The 15,141-nt window shown below is 52.4% G+C and overlaps 1 protein-coding gene across 1 annotated transcript; it reads left to right on the plus strand.

The window, feature by feature from the left end:
• The first annotated feature begins 7,130 nt into the window (after positions 1-7,130).
• Positions 7,131-15,001, plus strand: NXNL1 (nucleoredoxin like 1). Its single transcript, XM_059872051.1, is given in 4 exon segments — positions 7,131-7,459; positions 13,742-13,871; positions 13,873-14,010; positions 14,867-15,001. Coding segments are annotated over 4 exon segments (732 nt in total).
• Positions 15,002-15,141: the final 140 nt, after the last annotated feature.

Below are 15,141 nucleotides of genomic sequence, written 5' to 3' on the forward strand. Positions count from 1 at the left end.
AGATGGGGGCGGGGAAAAGAGGGAGGGGCTAGGATGTGAGATGGGCGGGGTTATGCAAATCTGGGGTGGAGCTAAAGGAGCCATGCGCTGTTGGCGCCCCCTAGCGAGGGAGGGGGGCTCGGGAACCCTGCAGGTTTGGGACCGCCCCCCCAAAATCGAGACCCCTCCCCAAAATCGGGACCCCACGGCCCCAGAACCCCCAGAATCAGGAGCGCTTCAGGTTTGGGAACCCTCCTAAACCGGGACCACCCCAAAATCGGGACAGCTCCAGGTTTGAGACCCCAAAACTGCGACCCTACAAACCTCGGACCCCACAAATCGGGACCCCCCCACCCCCAAAATCGGGACCCCCCCCAGCCCTGGGACCCCTCCTCAAAACCGGGACCCCCAAACTGGGAACCCACAGCCTTGGGATCCCCTCCCCATAACCAGGACCCCCAAAACCAAAACCCCACAACCAAAACCCAAAACCTCGGGACCCCTCCCCAAAATCGGGACCCCAAAACCCCAAAACCTCGGGACCCTTCCCCAAAACCGAGACCCCTAAGCTTCGGGACCCCCTCCCCAAAATCGGGACCCCCCTCTCCAAAACCAAAACCCCAAAACCTCGGGACCCCTCCCCAAAATCGGACCCCAAAACCAAAACCCCAAAACCTCGGGACCCCCACCCCAAAACAGGGACCCCTCTCCAAAACCGAGACCCCCAAACCCCGGGACCCCTCCCCAAAATCGGGACCCCAAAATCAAAACCCCAAAACCTCGGGACCCTTCCCCAAAACCGAGACCCCTAAGCTTCCGGACCCCCTCCCCAAAATCGGGACCCCCCTCCCCAAAACCGAGACCCCAAAACCTCGGGACCCCTCCCCAAAAACGGGACCCCCTCCCCGAAATCGGGACCCCCCTCCCCAAAACCGAGACCCCCAAACCCCGGGACCCCTCCCCAAAAACGGGACCCCCTCCCCGAAATCGGGACCCCCAACCCCCAAAACCAAAACCGGGACCCCAAAACCAAAACCCCAAAACCTCGGGACCCCTCCCCAAAAACGGGACCCCCTCCCCGAAATCGGGACCCCCCTCCCCAAAACCGAGACCCCCAAACCCCGGGACCCCTCCCCAAAAACGGGACCCCCTCCCCGAAATCGGGACCCCCAACCCCCAAAACCAAAACCGGGACCCCAAAACCAAAACCCCAAAACCTCGGGACCCCCTCCCCAAAACCGGGACCCCCTCCTGGCACCCCAAAATTGGCACCCCCATCCCCGGGACCCCCCCCAGAGCCTCGGGGACCCCTCCCCCACCGTGCCGCCCCTCCCCCACCGTGCCGGTAATCCGATTTCCCTGAATCCCAAATCCCAAATCCCACATCCCAAATCCCAAATCCGAGACCGGAGGCGACCCCGGGGGGCTCCACCCCTTTTTAAAATCCTTTATTTTTGGGGTTTCGTCCCTTTTTTGGGGGGTTTCACCCCTTTTGGGGGGTTTCACCCCATTCTTTTGGGGTTTCCATCCATTTTTTGGGATTTCCATCCCATTTTTGGGGTTTTCATCCCATTTTTTAGGGGGTTTCCATCCTATTTTTTGGGATTTCCATCCATTTTTTGGGGTTTCCATTCCTTTTTTTGGGATTTCCATCCCATTTTTGGGGTTTCCATCCCATTTTTTGATGTTTTCACCCATTTGGGGGATTTCCACCCATTTTTTGAGGGCTTCACCCAATTTTTGGGGGGATTTCCATCCATTTTTGGGGTTTCCATCCATTTTTGGGGGGAATTTCCATCCTATTTTTTGGGATTTCCATCCATTTTTTGATGTTTCACCCCTTTTTTTGGGGATTTCCATCCATTTTTGGGGTTTTTATCCCATTTTTGGGGGGATTTCCATCCATTTTTGGGGTTTCCATTCCTTTTTTGGGGTTTCCATCCCATTTTTGGGGGGGTTTCACTCCATTTTTTGGGATTTCCACCCATTTTTTGCTGTTTCCATCCCTTTTATGAGGGATTTCTACCCATTTTTGCGGTTTCCACTCCATTTTTGGGGTTCCCATCCATTTTTTTAGGTTTTCCATCCTTTTTTTAGGATTTCCATCCTTGTTTTGGGGATTTCCATCATTTTTGGGGGCTTCCATTCCTTTTTGGAGGTTTCCATCCCATTTTTTGGGGGGTTTCACCCCATTTTTTTGGGATTTCCGCCCATTTTGTGGAGTTTTCACCCCTTCTATGGGGGATTTCCATCCATTTTTGGGGTTCCTAACAATTTTTGGGGTTTCCATCCTATTCTTTTGGGGTTTCCATTCTATTTTTTTGGGGTTTCCACCCCATTTTTGGGGTTTCCATTCCTTTTTTTGGGATTTCCTCCCCATTTTTGGGATTTCCATCCCATTTTTTGGGGTTTCCATCCATTTTTTGGGGTTTCCACCCCATTTTTGGGATTTCCACCCCATTTTTGGGGTTTCCATCCCATTTTTGGGGTTTTCATCCCATTTTTTAGGGGGTTTCCATCCTATTTTTTGGGATTTCCATCCATTTTTTGGGGTTTTCCATCCATTTTTGGGATTTCCATCCATTTTTTGAGGTTTTCACCCCTTTTTGGGATTTCCATCATTTTTTGGGATTTCCATCCATTTTTTGGGGTTTCCATTCCTTTTTTGGGGATTCCATCCCATTTTTTGGGGGGTTTCACCCCATTTTTTGGGATTTCCACCCATTTTTGGGATTTCCATCCCATTTTTGGGGTTTTCATCCCATTTTTTAGGGGGTTTCCATCCTATTTTTTGGGGTTTCCATCCATTTTTGGGGGTTTCCATTCCTTTTTTTGGGATTTCCATCCCATTTTTGGGGTTTCCATCCCATTTTTTGAGGTTTTCACCCATTTTTGGGGTTTTCACCCCATTTTTTGGGGTTTTCATCCCATTTTTAGGGGGTTTCCATCCTATTTTTTGGGATTTCCATCCATTTTTTGGGATTTCCATCCATTTTTGGGGTTTCCATCCATTTTTGGGATTTCCTCCCCATTTTTTGAGGTTTTCACCCATTTGGGGGATTTCCACCCATTTTTTGAGGGCTTCACCCAATTTTTTGGGGGATTTCCATCCATTTTTGGGGATTTCCATCCATTTTTGGGGTTTCCATCCATTTTTGGGGGGAATTTCCATCCTATTTTTTGGGATTTCCATCCATTTTTTGATGTTTCACCCCTTTTTTTGGGGATTTCCATCCATTTTTGGGGTTTCCATTCCTTTTTTGGGGCTTCCATCCCATTTTTGGGGGGGTTTCACTCCATTTTTTGGGATTTCCACCCATTTTTTGCTGTTTCCATCCCTTTTATGAGGGATTTCTACCCATTTTTGCGGTTTCCACCCCATTTTTGGGGTTCCCATCCATTTTTTTAGGTTTTCCATCCTTTTTTTAGGATTTCCATCCTTGTTTTGGGGATTTCCATCATTTTTGGGGGCTTCCATTCCTTTTTGGAGGTTTCCATCCCATTTTTTGGGGGGTTTCACCCCATTTTTTGGGATTTCCGCCCATTTTGTGGAGTTTTCACCCCTTCTATGGGGGATTTCCATCCATTTTTGGGGTTCCTAACAATTTTTGGGGTTTCCATCCTATTCTTTTGGGGTTTCCATTCTATTTTTTTGGGGTTTCCACTCCATTTTTGGGGTTTCCATTCCTTTTTTTGGGATTTCCTCCCCATTTTTGGAATTTCCATCCCATTTTTTGGGGTTTCCATTCCTTTTTTTGGGGATTTCCATCCATTTTTGGGGATTTCCATCCATTTTTGGGGTTTCCATCCATTTTTTGGGGGAATTTCCATCCTATTTTTTGGGATTTCCATACATTTTTTGAGGTTTTCACCCCTTTCTTGGGGGATTTCCACTCATTTTTGGGGTTTCCAACAATTTTTGGGGTTTTCACCCCTTTTTGGGGGGACTTCCATCCCATTTTTGGTGTTTCCATCCATTTTTTGGGGTTTCCATCCATTTTTTGGGGTTTTCACCCCATTTTTGGGGTTTCCATCCCATTTTTGGGGTTTTCATCCCATTTTTAGGGGGTTTCCATCCTATTTTTTGGGGTTTCCTTTCCTTTTTTGGGGTTTCCATTCCTTTTTTGGGGATTCCATCCCATTTTTTGAGGTTTTCACCCCATTTTTGGGGTTTCCATCCATTTTTTGGGGTTTCCACCCCATTTTTGGGATTTCCATCCCATTTTTGGGGTTTTCATCCCATTTTCTAGGGGGTTTCCATCCTATTTTTTGGGATTTCCATCCATTTTTTGGGGTTTCCATTCCTTTTTTGGGGATTCCATCCCATTTTTTGGGGGGGTTTCACCCCATTTTTTGGGATTTCCACCCATTTTTGGGATTTCCATTCCTTTTTTGGGGTTTCCATCCATTTTTGGGGTTTCCATCCCATTTTTTGAGGTTTTCACCCATTTGGGGGATTTCCACCCATTTTTTGAGGTTTTCACCCCATTTTTTGGGGTTTTCATCCCATTTTTTAGGGGTTTCCTCCCCATTTTTGGGGTTTCCATCCCATTTTTTGGGGTTTCCATCCCTTTTGGGGGGATTTCTATCCCATTTTTTGATAAATCCCCCTTTTTTTTAATAAAACCACGATTTTTTCAGCTAACCCCCCCCCATTTTTTTGGATAAAATCTGACTTTTTCAGGACAAACCCAAATTTTTGGGATAAAACCCCATTTTTGGGGATAAATCCCCCATTTTTTGGGATAAAATCCCATATTTTGGGATAAATCCCCCATTTTTTTAGGGATAAACCCCATTTTTTTAAATAAAACCCTCATTTTTTTAATAAATCCCCCATTTTCCGGGCTAAAATCCCATTTTTTTGATAAATCCACCATTTTTCGGGCTAAAATCCCATTTTTTGGGGATAAATCCCCCATTTTTCGGGCTAAAATCCCTTTTTTTAGGGATAAATCCCTCATTTTTCGGGCTAAAATCCCATTTTTTTACGGCTAAAATCCCATTTTTTCGGGCCAACCCCCCAATTTTTGCTCTAAATTCCCTTTTTTTGCCCCTCCCCCAGCAGCTCCCGCCCCTCCCCCTCCTCCGCCGTTAATTAACCCCTTAATGAATCCCTTAATTAATCCTCCCGCTGCTAATCCGCGCTCGGCAGGGAGCGGGAGGCAGCTCCGGCTCCTTGAGCCGCCGGGTTTTGGGAGAAAATTCCCTTTTTTTCCCTTTTTTTTTGCCTCCACCGCAGCCCTTTTTTAGGGGGATAAATCCCCAATTTTTTGGGGATAAATCCCCATTTTTTGGGGGATAAATCTCCTTTTTTTAGGGATAAAATGCCCTTTTTTTTAGGGTTGAAATCCTATTTTTTTAGGGATAAACGCCCATTTTATTAGCACTAACCCCCCCCATTTTTTCAGGGATAAATCTCCATTTTTTAGGGATAAAATCCTAATTTTTTAGAGATAAAATCCTATTTTTTTAGAGATAAAATCTTATTTTTTAAGAGATAAACTCTCATTTTTTTAGCACTAAACCCCCCATTTTTTAGGGATAAATCCCCAATTTTTTAGGGATAATTCTCCATTTTTTTTAGGGATAAATCCCCATTTTTTTAGGTATAAAATGCCCATTTTTTAGGGAAAAAATCCTATTTTTTTAGGGATAAATCCCCATTTTTTTAGGAATTAAACCTTCCTTTTTTGAGGGATAAATTCCTATTTTTTAGGGATAAATCCCCATTTTTCCAGGACTAAATCCCCCATTTTCACCTTGAAAAATCCCCTTATCACCTCGAAAAATCCCTTTTTACCTCGAAAAATCCCATTTTTACCTCAAAAAATCCCATTTTTACCTCTAAAACCCCATTTTTACCTCAAAAAACCCCATTTTTACCTCGAAAAATCCCCTTTTTACCTTGAAAAAATACCCTCTTTACCTCTAAAACCCCATTTTTACCTCGAAAAATCCCATTTTTACCTTGAAAAATCCCCTTTTTACCTTGAATAATCCCATTTTCACCTCGAAAAATCCCATTTTTAGGTCGAAAAAACCCATTTTTACCTCGAAAAATCCCATTTTTACCTTGAAAAATCCCATTTTTACCTTGAAAAATCCAATTTTTACCTCCAAACCCGCACTTTTACCTTGAAAAATCCCCTTTTCACCTCGAAAAATCCCCTTTATACCTCGAAAAATCCCATTTTTACCTCTAAAATCCCATTTCACCTCGAAAAATCCCATTTTTTTCCTTGAAAAATCCCCTTTTTACCTCGAAAAATCCAATTTTACCTCCAAAAATCCAATTTTTACCTCGAAAATTCCCATTTTTACCTTGAAAAATCCAATTTTACCTCCAAAAATCCAATTTTTACCTCGAAAAATCCCATTTTTATCTCGAAAAATCCCATTTTTGCCTCGAAAAAATCCCATTTTTTTAGTGTCAACCCCCCCTTTTTCTCCCCAACCCCCCCAATATTTGTCCCCCAGACCCCAATATCATTTTAACCTCTCCCTTTTGCCCTCCCCATGGCCTGGGCGCTGTTCTCGGGCCGGGCGCTGCTGGCTCGACGCTCCGAGCGCCGCCTGGACAATCTCCACCCCTAAACCCCCATTTTTACCTCCAAACCTCCATTTTTACCTCGAAAATCCCATTTTCACCTCGAAAAATCCTCTTTTTACCTTGAATAATCCCATTTTCACCTCGAAAAATCCCATTTTTAGGTCGAAAAAACCCATTTTCACCTCGAAAAATCCCATTTTTACCTCTAAAACCCCATTTTCACCTGGAAAAATCCCCTTTTTACCTCGAAAAATCCAATTTTACCTCCAAAAATCCAATTTTTACCTCGAAAAATCCCATTTTCACCTTGAAAAATCCCCTTTTTACCTTGAATAATCCCATTCTCACCTCGAAAAAACCCATTTTTACCTCGAAAAATCCCCTTTTTACCTCCAAAAATCCAATTTTTACCTCGAAAAATCCCATTTTCACCTTGAAAAACCCCATTTTTACCTCCAAAAATCCCATTTTTACCTTGAATAATCCCATTTTCACCTCGAAAACCCCCATTTTTTTAGCGTCAACCCCCCCAATATTTTTCCCCCAGACCCCATTCCCGCTACCATCACTCCCGATATTAATTATTATTAATTCCCCCATGGCCTGGGCGCTGTTCTCGGGCCGGGCGCTGCTGGCCGGGCGCTCCGAGCGCCGCCTGGACACGGAGCGGGAGCTGCGCGCGGCGCTGGACAATCGGCTCCTGCTGCTCTTCTTCGGCTCCGCGCGCTGCCCGCGCTGCCGCCAGTTCGAGCCCCGCCTGCGCCGCTTCTGGAGCCGCCTCACCGAGCCCGCGCACGTCGAGCGGCCCGAGCAGCTCGGCCTGGTCTACCTGGGCACGGACAGGTGCGAGCGGGAGCACCGGCAGTACCTGCGCGACATGCCCCGCACCTGGATGGCGCTGCCACACCGGGATGCCGCCTTCGGCAGGTGAGGGACAGGTGGGGACACCTGTGGCAGGTGAGGGAGAGGGGAGGTTGAGTGGGACAGGTGGGGACAGGTAAGGGAGACTTTTGATAGGTGTGGGACAGGTGGGACTGCTGGGGATGATGGGTGGGGACACCTACAACAGGTGAGGAACAGGTGAGGACAGCTTTGGCAGGTGTGACAGGTGAGGACAGGTAGGGACATCTTTGGTAGGTGAGAAGAGACAGGTAAGGAACAGGAACAGCTCGGCCTGGTCTACCTGGGCACGGACAGGTGCGAGCGGGAGCACCGGCAGTACCTGCGCGACATGCCCCGCACCTGGATGGCGCTGCCACACCGGGATGCTGCCTTCGGCAGGTGAGGGACAGGTGGGGACAGGTGGGGGATAGGTGTGAGCAGGAGCACCGGGCAGTGCCTGTGCGACATGCCCCGCACCTGGATGGCGCTGCCACACCGGGATGCCGCCTTCGGCAGGTGAGGGACAGGTGGGAACACGTGAGGGACAGGTAAGAATGGGTGGGGGTATACCTATGGTAGGTGAGGGATAGGTGGGGACAGGTGTGAGCAGGAGCACGGGCAGTACCTGTGCAACATGCCCCGCACCTGGATGGCGCTGCCACACCGGGATGCTGCCTTCGGCAGGTGAGGGACAGGTGGGGACAGGTGAGGGACAGGTGTGAGCAGGAGCACGGGCAGTACCTGCGCGACACGCCCCGCACCTGGATGGCGCTGCCACACCGGGATGCCGCCTTTGGCAGGTGAGGGACAGGTGGGGACAGGTGAGGGACAGATGGGGGATAGGTGTGAGCAGGAGCACCGGCAGTACTCTGCGGGACACGCCCCGCACCTGGATGGCGCTGCCACACCGGGATGCTGCCTTTGGCAGGTGAGGGACAGGTGGGGACAGGTGAGGAGGGACAGGTGGGGGACAGGTGTGAGCAGAAGCACCAGGAGTCCCTGCAGGACATGCCCCACACCTGGATGGCGCTGCCACACCGGGATGCCGCCTTTGGCAAGTGAGGGACAGGTGAGGAACAGGTGGAGACAGGTGAGAGCAGAAGTACGGGCAGTACCTGCGCGACACGCCCCGCACCTGGATGGCGCTGCCACACCGGGATGCCGCCTTCGGCAGGTGAGGGACAGGTGGGGACACCTATGGCAGGTGAGGGATGGGGGAGGTTGAGTGCGACAGGTGGGGACAGGTAAGGGAGACCTTTGATAGGTGGGGGACAGGTGGAACTGCTGGGGATGATGGGTGGGGACACCTACAACAGGTGAGGAACAGGTGAGGACAGCTTTGGCAGGTGTGACAGGTGAGGAACAGGTGGGGACATCTTTGGTAGGTGAGAAGTGACAGGTAAGGGACAGGAACAGTTCGGCCTGGTCTACCTGGGCACGGACAGGTGCGAGCGGGAGCATCGGGAGTGCCTGCGCGACATGCCCCGCACCTGGATGGCGCTGCCACACCGGGATGCCGCCTTTGGCAAGTGAGGGACAGGTGGGGGACAGGTGAGGGACAGGTGAGGGACAGGTGCGAGCAGAAGCACCAGGAGTCCCTGCAGGACACGCCCCGCACCTGGATGGCGCTGCCACACCGGGATGCTGCCTTTGGCAGGTGAGGGACAGGTGGGGACAGGTGGGACAGGTGTGAGCAGGAGCACGGGCAGTAACTGTGCGACATGCCCCGCACCTGGATGGCGCTGCCACACCGGGATGCCGCCTTCGGCAGGTGAGGGACAGGTGGGGATGGGTGGGACAAGTAGGACAGGTGGAGACAGGTGAGGGACAGGTGGGAACAGGTGAGGGACAGGTGGGGACAGGTGGGGATGGGTGGGGACAGGTGAGGAGGGACAGGTGTGAGCAGGAGCACCGGCAGTACCTGCACGACACGCCCCGCACCTGGATGGCGCTGCCACACCGGGATGCCGCCTTCGGCAGGTGAGGGACAGGTGGGGACAGGTGAGGGACAGGTGGGGACAGGTGCGAGCAGGAGCACCGGCAGTACCTGCGCGACATGCCCCGCACCTGGATGGCGCTGCCACACCGGGATGCCGCCTTCGGCAGGTGAGGGACAGGTGAGGGACAGGTGGGGGACAGGTGTGAGCAGGAGCACCGGCAGTACCTGTGCGACACGCCCCGCACCTGGATGGCGCTGCCACACCAGGATGCCGCCTTCCGCAGGTGAGGGACAGGTGGGGACACCTATGGGGGAGGTTGAGTGGGACAGGTGGGGACAGGTAAGGGAGACCTTTGATAGGTGGGGGACAGGTGGGACTGCTGGGGACACCTACAACAGGTACAGGTGAGGACAGCTTTGGCAGGTGTGACAGGTGAGAAACAGGTAGGGACATCTTTGGTAGGTGAGAAGAGACAGGTAAGGGACAGGAACAGCTCGGCCTGGTCTATCTACCTGGGCATGGACAGGTGCGAGCAGGAGCACGGGCAGTGCCTGTGCGACATGCCCCGCACCTGGATGGCGCTGCCGCACCGGGATGCCGCCTTCGGCAGGTGAGGGACAGGTGGGGACATTGAGAACAGGTGAGGAGACCTGGGACAGGTGGGCACAGCTGGGGACACTTATGGCAGGTGAGGGACGGGGGAGGTTGAGTGGGACAGGTAGGGACAGGTAAGGGAGACTTTTGATAGGTGGGGGACAGGTGGGACTGCTGGGGACACCTACAACAGGTGAGGAACAGGACAGCTTTGGCAGTTGCTACAGGTGAGGACAGGCAGGGACATCTTTGGTAGGTGAGAAGAGACAGGTAAGGGACAGGAACGGACAGGTGCGAGCAGGAGCATCGGGAGTGCCTGCGCGACATGCCCCGCACCTGGATGGCGCTGCCACACCGGGATGCTGCCTTCGGCAGGTGAGGGACAGGTGGGGACAGGTGGGGACAGGTGAGGAGGGACAGGTGGGGGACAGGTGCGAGCAGGAGCACGGGCAGTACCTGTGCGACATGCCCCGCACCTGGATGGCGCTGCCACACTGGGATGCCGCCTTCGGCAGGTGTGGGACAGGTAGGGATGGGTGGGGACAGGTGAGGACACCTATGGTCAGTGAGGGACAGGTGAGGACAGGTGTGAGCAGGAGCACGGGCAGTACCTGCGCGACATGCCCCACACCTGGATGGCGCTGCCACACCGGGATGCCGCCTTCGGCAGGTGAGGGACAGGTGGGGACAGGTGGGGACAGGTGAGGGACAGGTGCGAGCAGGAGCACCGGCAGTACCTGCGGGACATGCCCCGCACCTGGATGGCGCTGCCACACCGGGATGCCGCCTTCGGCAGGTGAGGGACAGGTGGGGACAGGTGGGGACAGGTGAGGAGACCTGGGACAGGTGGGCACAGCTGGGGAAACTTATGGCAGGTGAGGGACGGGGGAGGTTGAGTGGGACAGGTGGGGACAGGTAAGGGAGACTTTTGATAGGTGGGGGATGGGTGGGACACCTACAGCAGGTGAGGAACAGGTGAGGACAGCTTTGGCAGGTGCGACAGGTGAGGACAGGCAGGGACATCTTTGGTAGCTGAGAAGAGACAGGTAAGGGACAGAACAGCTCGGCCTGGTCTACCTGGGCACGGACAGGTGCGAGCGGGAGCATCGGGTGGGGACAGGTGGGGACAGGTGTGAGCAGGAGCACCGGCAGTACCTGCGGGACACGCCCCACACCTGGATGGCGCTGCCACACCGGGATGCCGCCTTTGGCAGGTGAGGGACAGGTGGGGACAGGTGGGGACAGGTGAGGGACAGGTGTGAGCAGGAGCACGGGCAGTACCTGCGGGACATGCCCCGCACCTGGATGGCGCTGCCACACCGGGATGCCGCCTTCGGCAGGTGAGGGACAGGTGGGGACAGGTGGGGACAGGTGGGGACAGGTGAGGAGATCTGAGACGGGTGGGGACGATGAATGGGACAGTTGGGACGCCTTTGGTAGGTGAGGCACAGGTGGGACAGGTGGAAACAGAGGGGGTGCAGGGTCCAGCTCCCATCTCCCATTCCCAAATCCCACTCTCAATCCTGTTTTTCCCCCTTTTTCCCCCATTTCCCCCCATTTCCCCCCATTTCCCCCTTCTTCCCCCCAAATTTCCCCATTTCGGCCCCATATTTCCCCCCATTTCCCCCTTATTATTCCCCCCATATTATTCCCCCATATTTCCCCCCATATTTCCCCCATATTCCCCCCATTTCCATCCCATTTTCCCCCCATATTTCCCCATATTTCCCCCATATTCCCCCTTATTACTCTCCCATTTCTCCCTTATTTCCCCCCATTCCCCCCATTTCCCCCCATATTATTCCCCCAATATTCCCCCAATATTTCCCCCCATTTCCCCCTTATTATCCCCCCATATTCCCCCCATTTCCCCCCATATTCCCCCCATATTTCCCCCCATATTTCCCCCATATTCCCCCCATTTCTCCTTTATTATTCCCCCCATATTCCCCCCATATTCCCCCATTTCCCCCTAATTATTCCCCCCATTTCTCCCTTATTTCCCCCCATATTTCCCCCCATAATTCCCCCATATTCCCCCATATTTCCCCCATTTTTCCCTTATTATTCCCCCATATTTCCCCCCATATTTCCCCCCATATTCCCCCATTTCCCCCTTATTATTCCCCCCATTTCTCCCTTTTTATTCCCCCCATATTCCCCCCATTTCTCCCTTATTATTCCCCCCATTTCCCCGATATTATCCCCCCATTTCCCCCATATTTCCCCCATTTCCCCCCATTTCTCCCTTATTATTCCCCCCCATTTCCCCCCATTTCCCCCCCATTTCCCCCCATATCCACCCCATATTCCCCCCATATTTCCCCCCATATTCCCCCATTTCCCCCTTATTATTCCCCCCATTTCCCCCATATTATTCCCCCATATTCCCCCCATTTCCCCCATTTCTCCCTTATTATTCCCCCCCATTATCCCCCCATATCCCCCCATATTCCCCCATTTCTCCCATATTATCCCCCCCATTTCCCCCATTTCCCCCTTATATTCCCCCCATTTCCCCCATATCCCCCCATATTTCCCCATATTTCCCCCCATATTCCCCCATTTCCCCCTTATTATTCCCCCCATTTCTCCTTATTACTCCCCCCCTTTCCCCCATATCCCCCCCATTTCCCCATATTCCCCCCATTTCCCCCATTTCTCCCTTATTATTCCCCCCCATTTCCCCCCCATAATCCCCCCATTTCCCCCCATATCCACCCCATATTTCCCCCATATTTCCCCCCATTTCCCCCTTATTATTCCCCCATATTTCCCCCCATATTTCCCCCATATTTCCCCCATTTCTCCCCATTTCTCTCTTATTATTCCCCCCCTTTCCCCCTTATTATTCCCCCCATTTCTCCCCATTTCTCCCTTATTATCCCCCCCATTTCCCCCATATCCCCCCCATTTCCCCCCATATTCCCCCCATATTTCCCCCCATATTCCCCCATTTCTCCTTATTATTCCCCCATTTCCCCATATTATCTCCCCCATTTCCCCCATTTCCCCCTTATATTCCCCCCATTTCCCCCCATATCCCCCCCATTTCCCCATATTTCCCCCCATATTCCCCCATTTCCCCCTTATTATTCCCCCCCATTTCTCCCTTATTACTCCCCCCATATTCCCCCCATTTCTCCCTTATTATTCCCCCCCTTTCCCCCATATCCCCCCCATTTCCCCATATTCCCCCCATTTCCCCCCATTTCTCCCTTATTATTCCCCCCATTTCCCCCCCATAATCCCCCCATATTCCCCCCATATCCACCCCATATTTCCCCCCATATTTCCCCATATTTCCCCCATATTTCCCCCCATTTTCCCCCCTTATTTCCCCCATATTCCCCCATATTTCTCCCCATTTCTCCCTTATTTTTTCCCCCATATTTCCCCCATATTTCCCCCCATATTCCCCCCATATCCCCCCATATTTCCCCTAATTTCCCCCCATTTCTCCCTTATTATTCCCCCATATTTCCACCATATTTCTCCCATATTCTCCCATTTCATATTTCCCCATATTTCCCCTCATATTCCCCCATATTTCCCCCCCATTTCTCCCTTATTTCCCCCCATATTTCCCCCCATTCCCCCCCCATTTCCCCCATATTATTCCCCCATATTTCCCCCATTTCTCCCCATTTCTCCCTTATTATTCCCCCCTTTTCTCCCTTATTATTCCCCCCATTTCCCCCCATATTCCCCCATATTTCCCCCCATTTCCCCATATTTCCCCCATTTCCCGCCCATATTTCCCCCCATATCCCCCCCATATTTCCCCCCTCAGGGAGCTGGCGGTTCGTTTCGGGGTCTCGCAGCTGCCGGCCGTGGTGGTGCTGGCTCCCAGCGGGGCCGTGCTGGTGCCCGACGCCGTGCGGGAGATCGCCGAGCGCGGCCCCTCCTGCTTCCAGGGCTGGGCGCCAGGCGGCCGAGCTGCTGGACAGGAACTTCCAGGAGCGCCAGGAGCAGGAGGGATCCGTGCCCCGCAGCCTCACCGAGCTCCTGCGGCGCCGCAAGTACCGCCTGAGCTACGGCGGGGAGGAGGAGGAGGAGGAGGAGGAGGAGAGGGCAGAGGAAGGGCAGAGGGAGTAGAGCCTTCCATTGGGGGAACCCAGCCAAAATCCTGATGGTTTTCCCAAGAAAATAAGGGAGGAGGAAGAGGAGGAGGAGGAGGGAGGGAGGAGGAGGAAGAGGAGGAGGAAGAGGAAGAGGAAGAGGAAGAGGAGGAGGAAGATGAGGAGGAAGAGGAAGAGGAAGAGGAGGAAGAGGAGGAGGAAAGAGAAAGGGGAAGAGGAAGAGGAAGAGGAAGAGGAAGAGAAGCAGGAGTAGAGGCTGGGTCCTAAATCCTGGAAAAATGAGGGAAGAGAGGAGGAAGAGGAGGAGGAGGAAGAGGAGGAGGAGGAGGAGAAGAGGGCAGAGGAAGGGCAGAGGGGAGTAGAACCTTCCATTGGGGGAACCCAGCCAAAATCCTGATGGTTTTCCCAAGAAAATAAGGGAGGAGGGAAGAGGAGGAGGAGGAGGAAGAGGAAGAGGAAGAGGAAGAGGAAGAGGAAGAGGAAGAGGAAGAGGAAGAGGAAGAGGAGGAGGAGGAGGAAAGGGAAAGGGAAGAGAAGAGGAAGAGCAGCAGGAGTAGAGGCTGGGTCCTAAATCCTGGAAAAATGAGGAAGAGAGGAGGAAGAGGAGGAGGAAGAAGAAGAGGGAGAGGAAGAGAAGGAGGAGGAAGAGGAAGAGGAGGAGGAGGAAGAGGAGCAGCGGATTCTAGGATGGTTCCAACCAAGAATAGTGATGTTGGAGAAATCCACCCAAAATCTCAGAAATTTTCCCCAAAAAGTGAGGGAAGAGGAAGAGGAGGAAGAAGAGGAAGATGAAGAAGAGGAGCTGGGAATGGCAGCTCCAGGTGTGGCTCCTCCAGGAGCGCCAGGAGCAGGAGGGATCCGTGCCCCGCAGCCTCACCGAGCTCCTGCGGCGCCGCAAGTACCGCCTGAGCTACGGCGGGGAGGAGGAGGAGGAGGAGGAGGAGAGGGCAGAGGAAGGGCAGAGGGAGTAGAGCCTTCCATTGGGGGAACTCAGCCAAAATCCTGATGGTTTTCCCAAGAAAATAAGGGAGGAGGAAGAGGAGGAGGAGAAGGGAGGAGAGGAGGAGGAGGAGGAGGAGGAGGAGGAGGAGGAGGAAGAGGAAGAGGAAGA

The sequence above is a fragment of the Haemorhous mexicanus genome, chromosome 34, assembly GCF_027477595.1.
Source record: "Haemorhous mexicanus isolate bHaeMex1 chromosome 34, bHaeMex1.pri, whole genome shotgun sequence".
In the NCBI taxonomy this organism is placed as follows: Eukaryota; Metazoa; Chordata; class Aves; order Passeriformes; family Fringillidae; genus Haemorhous; species Haemorhous mexicanus.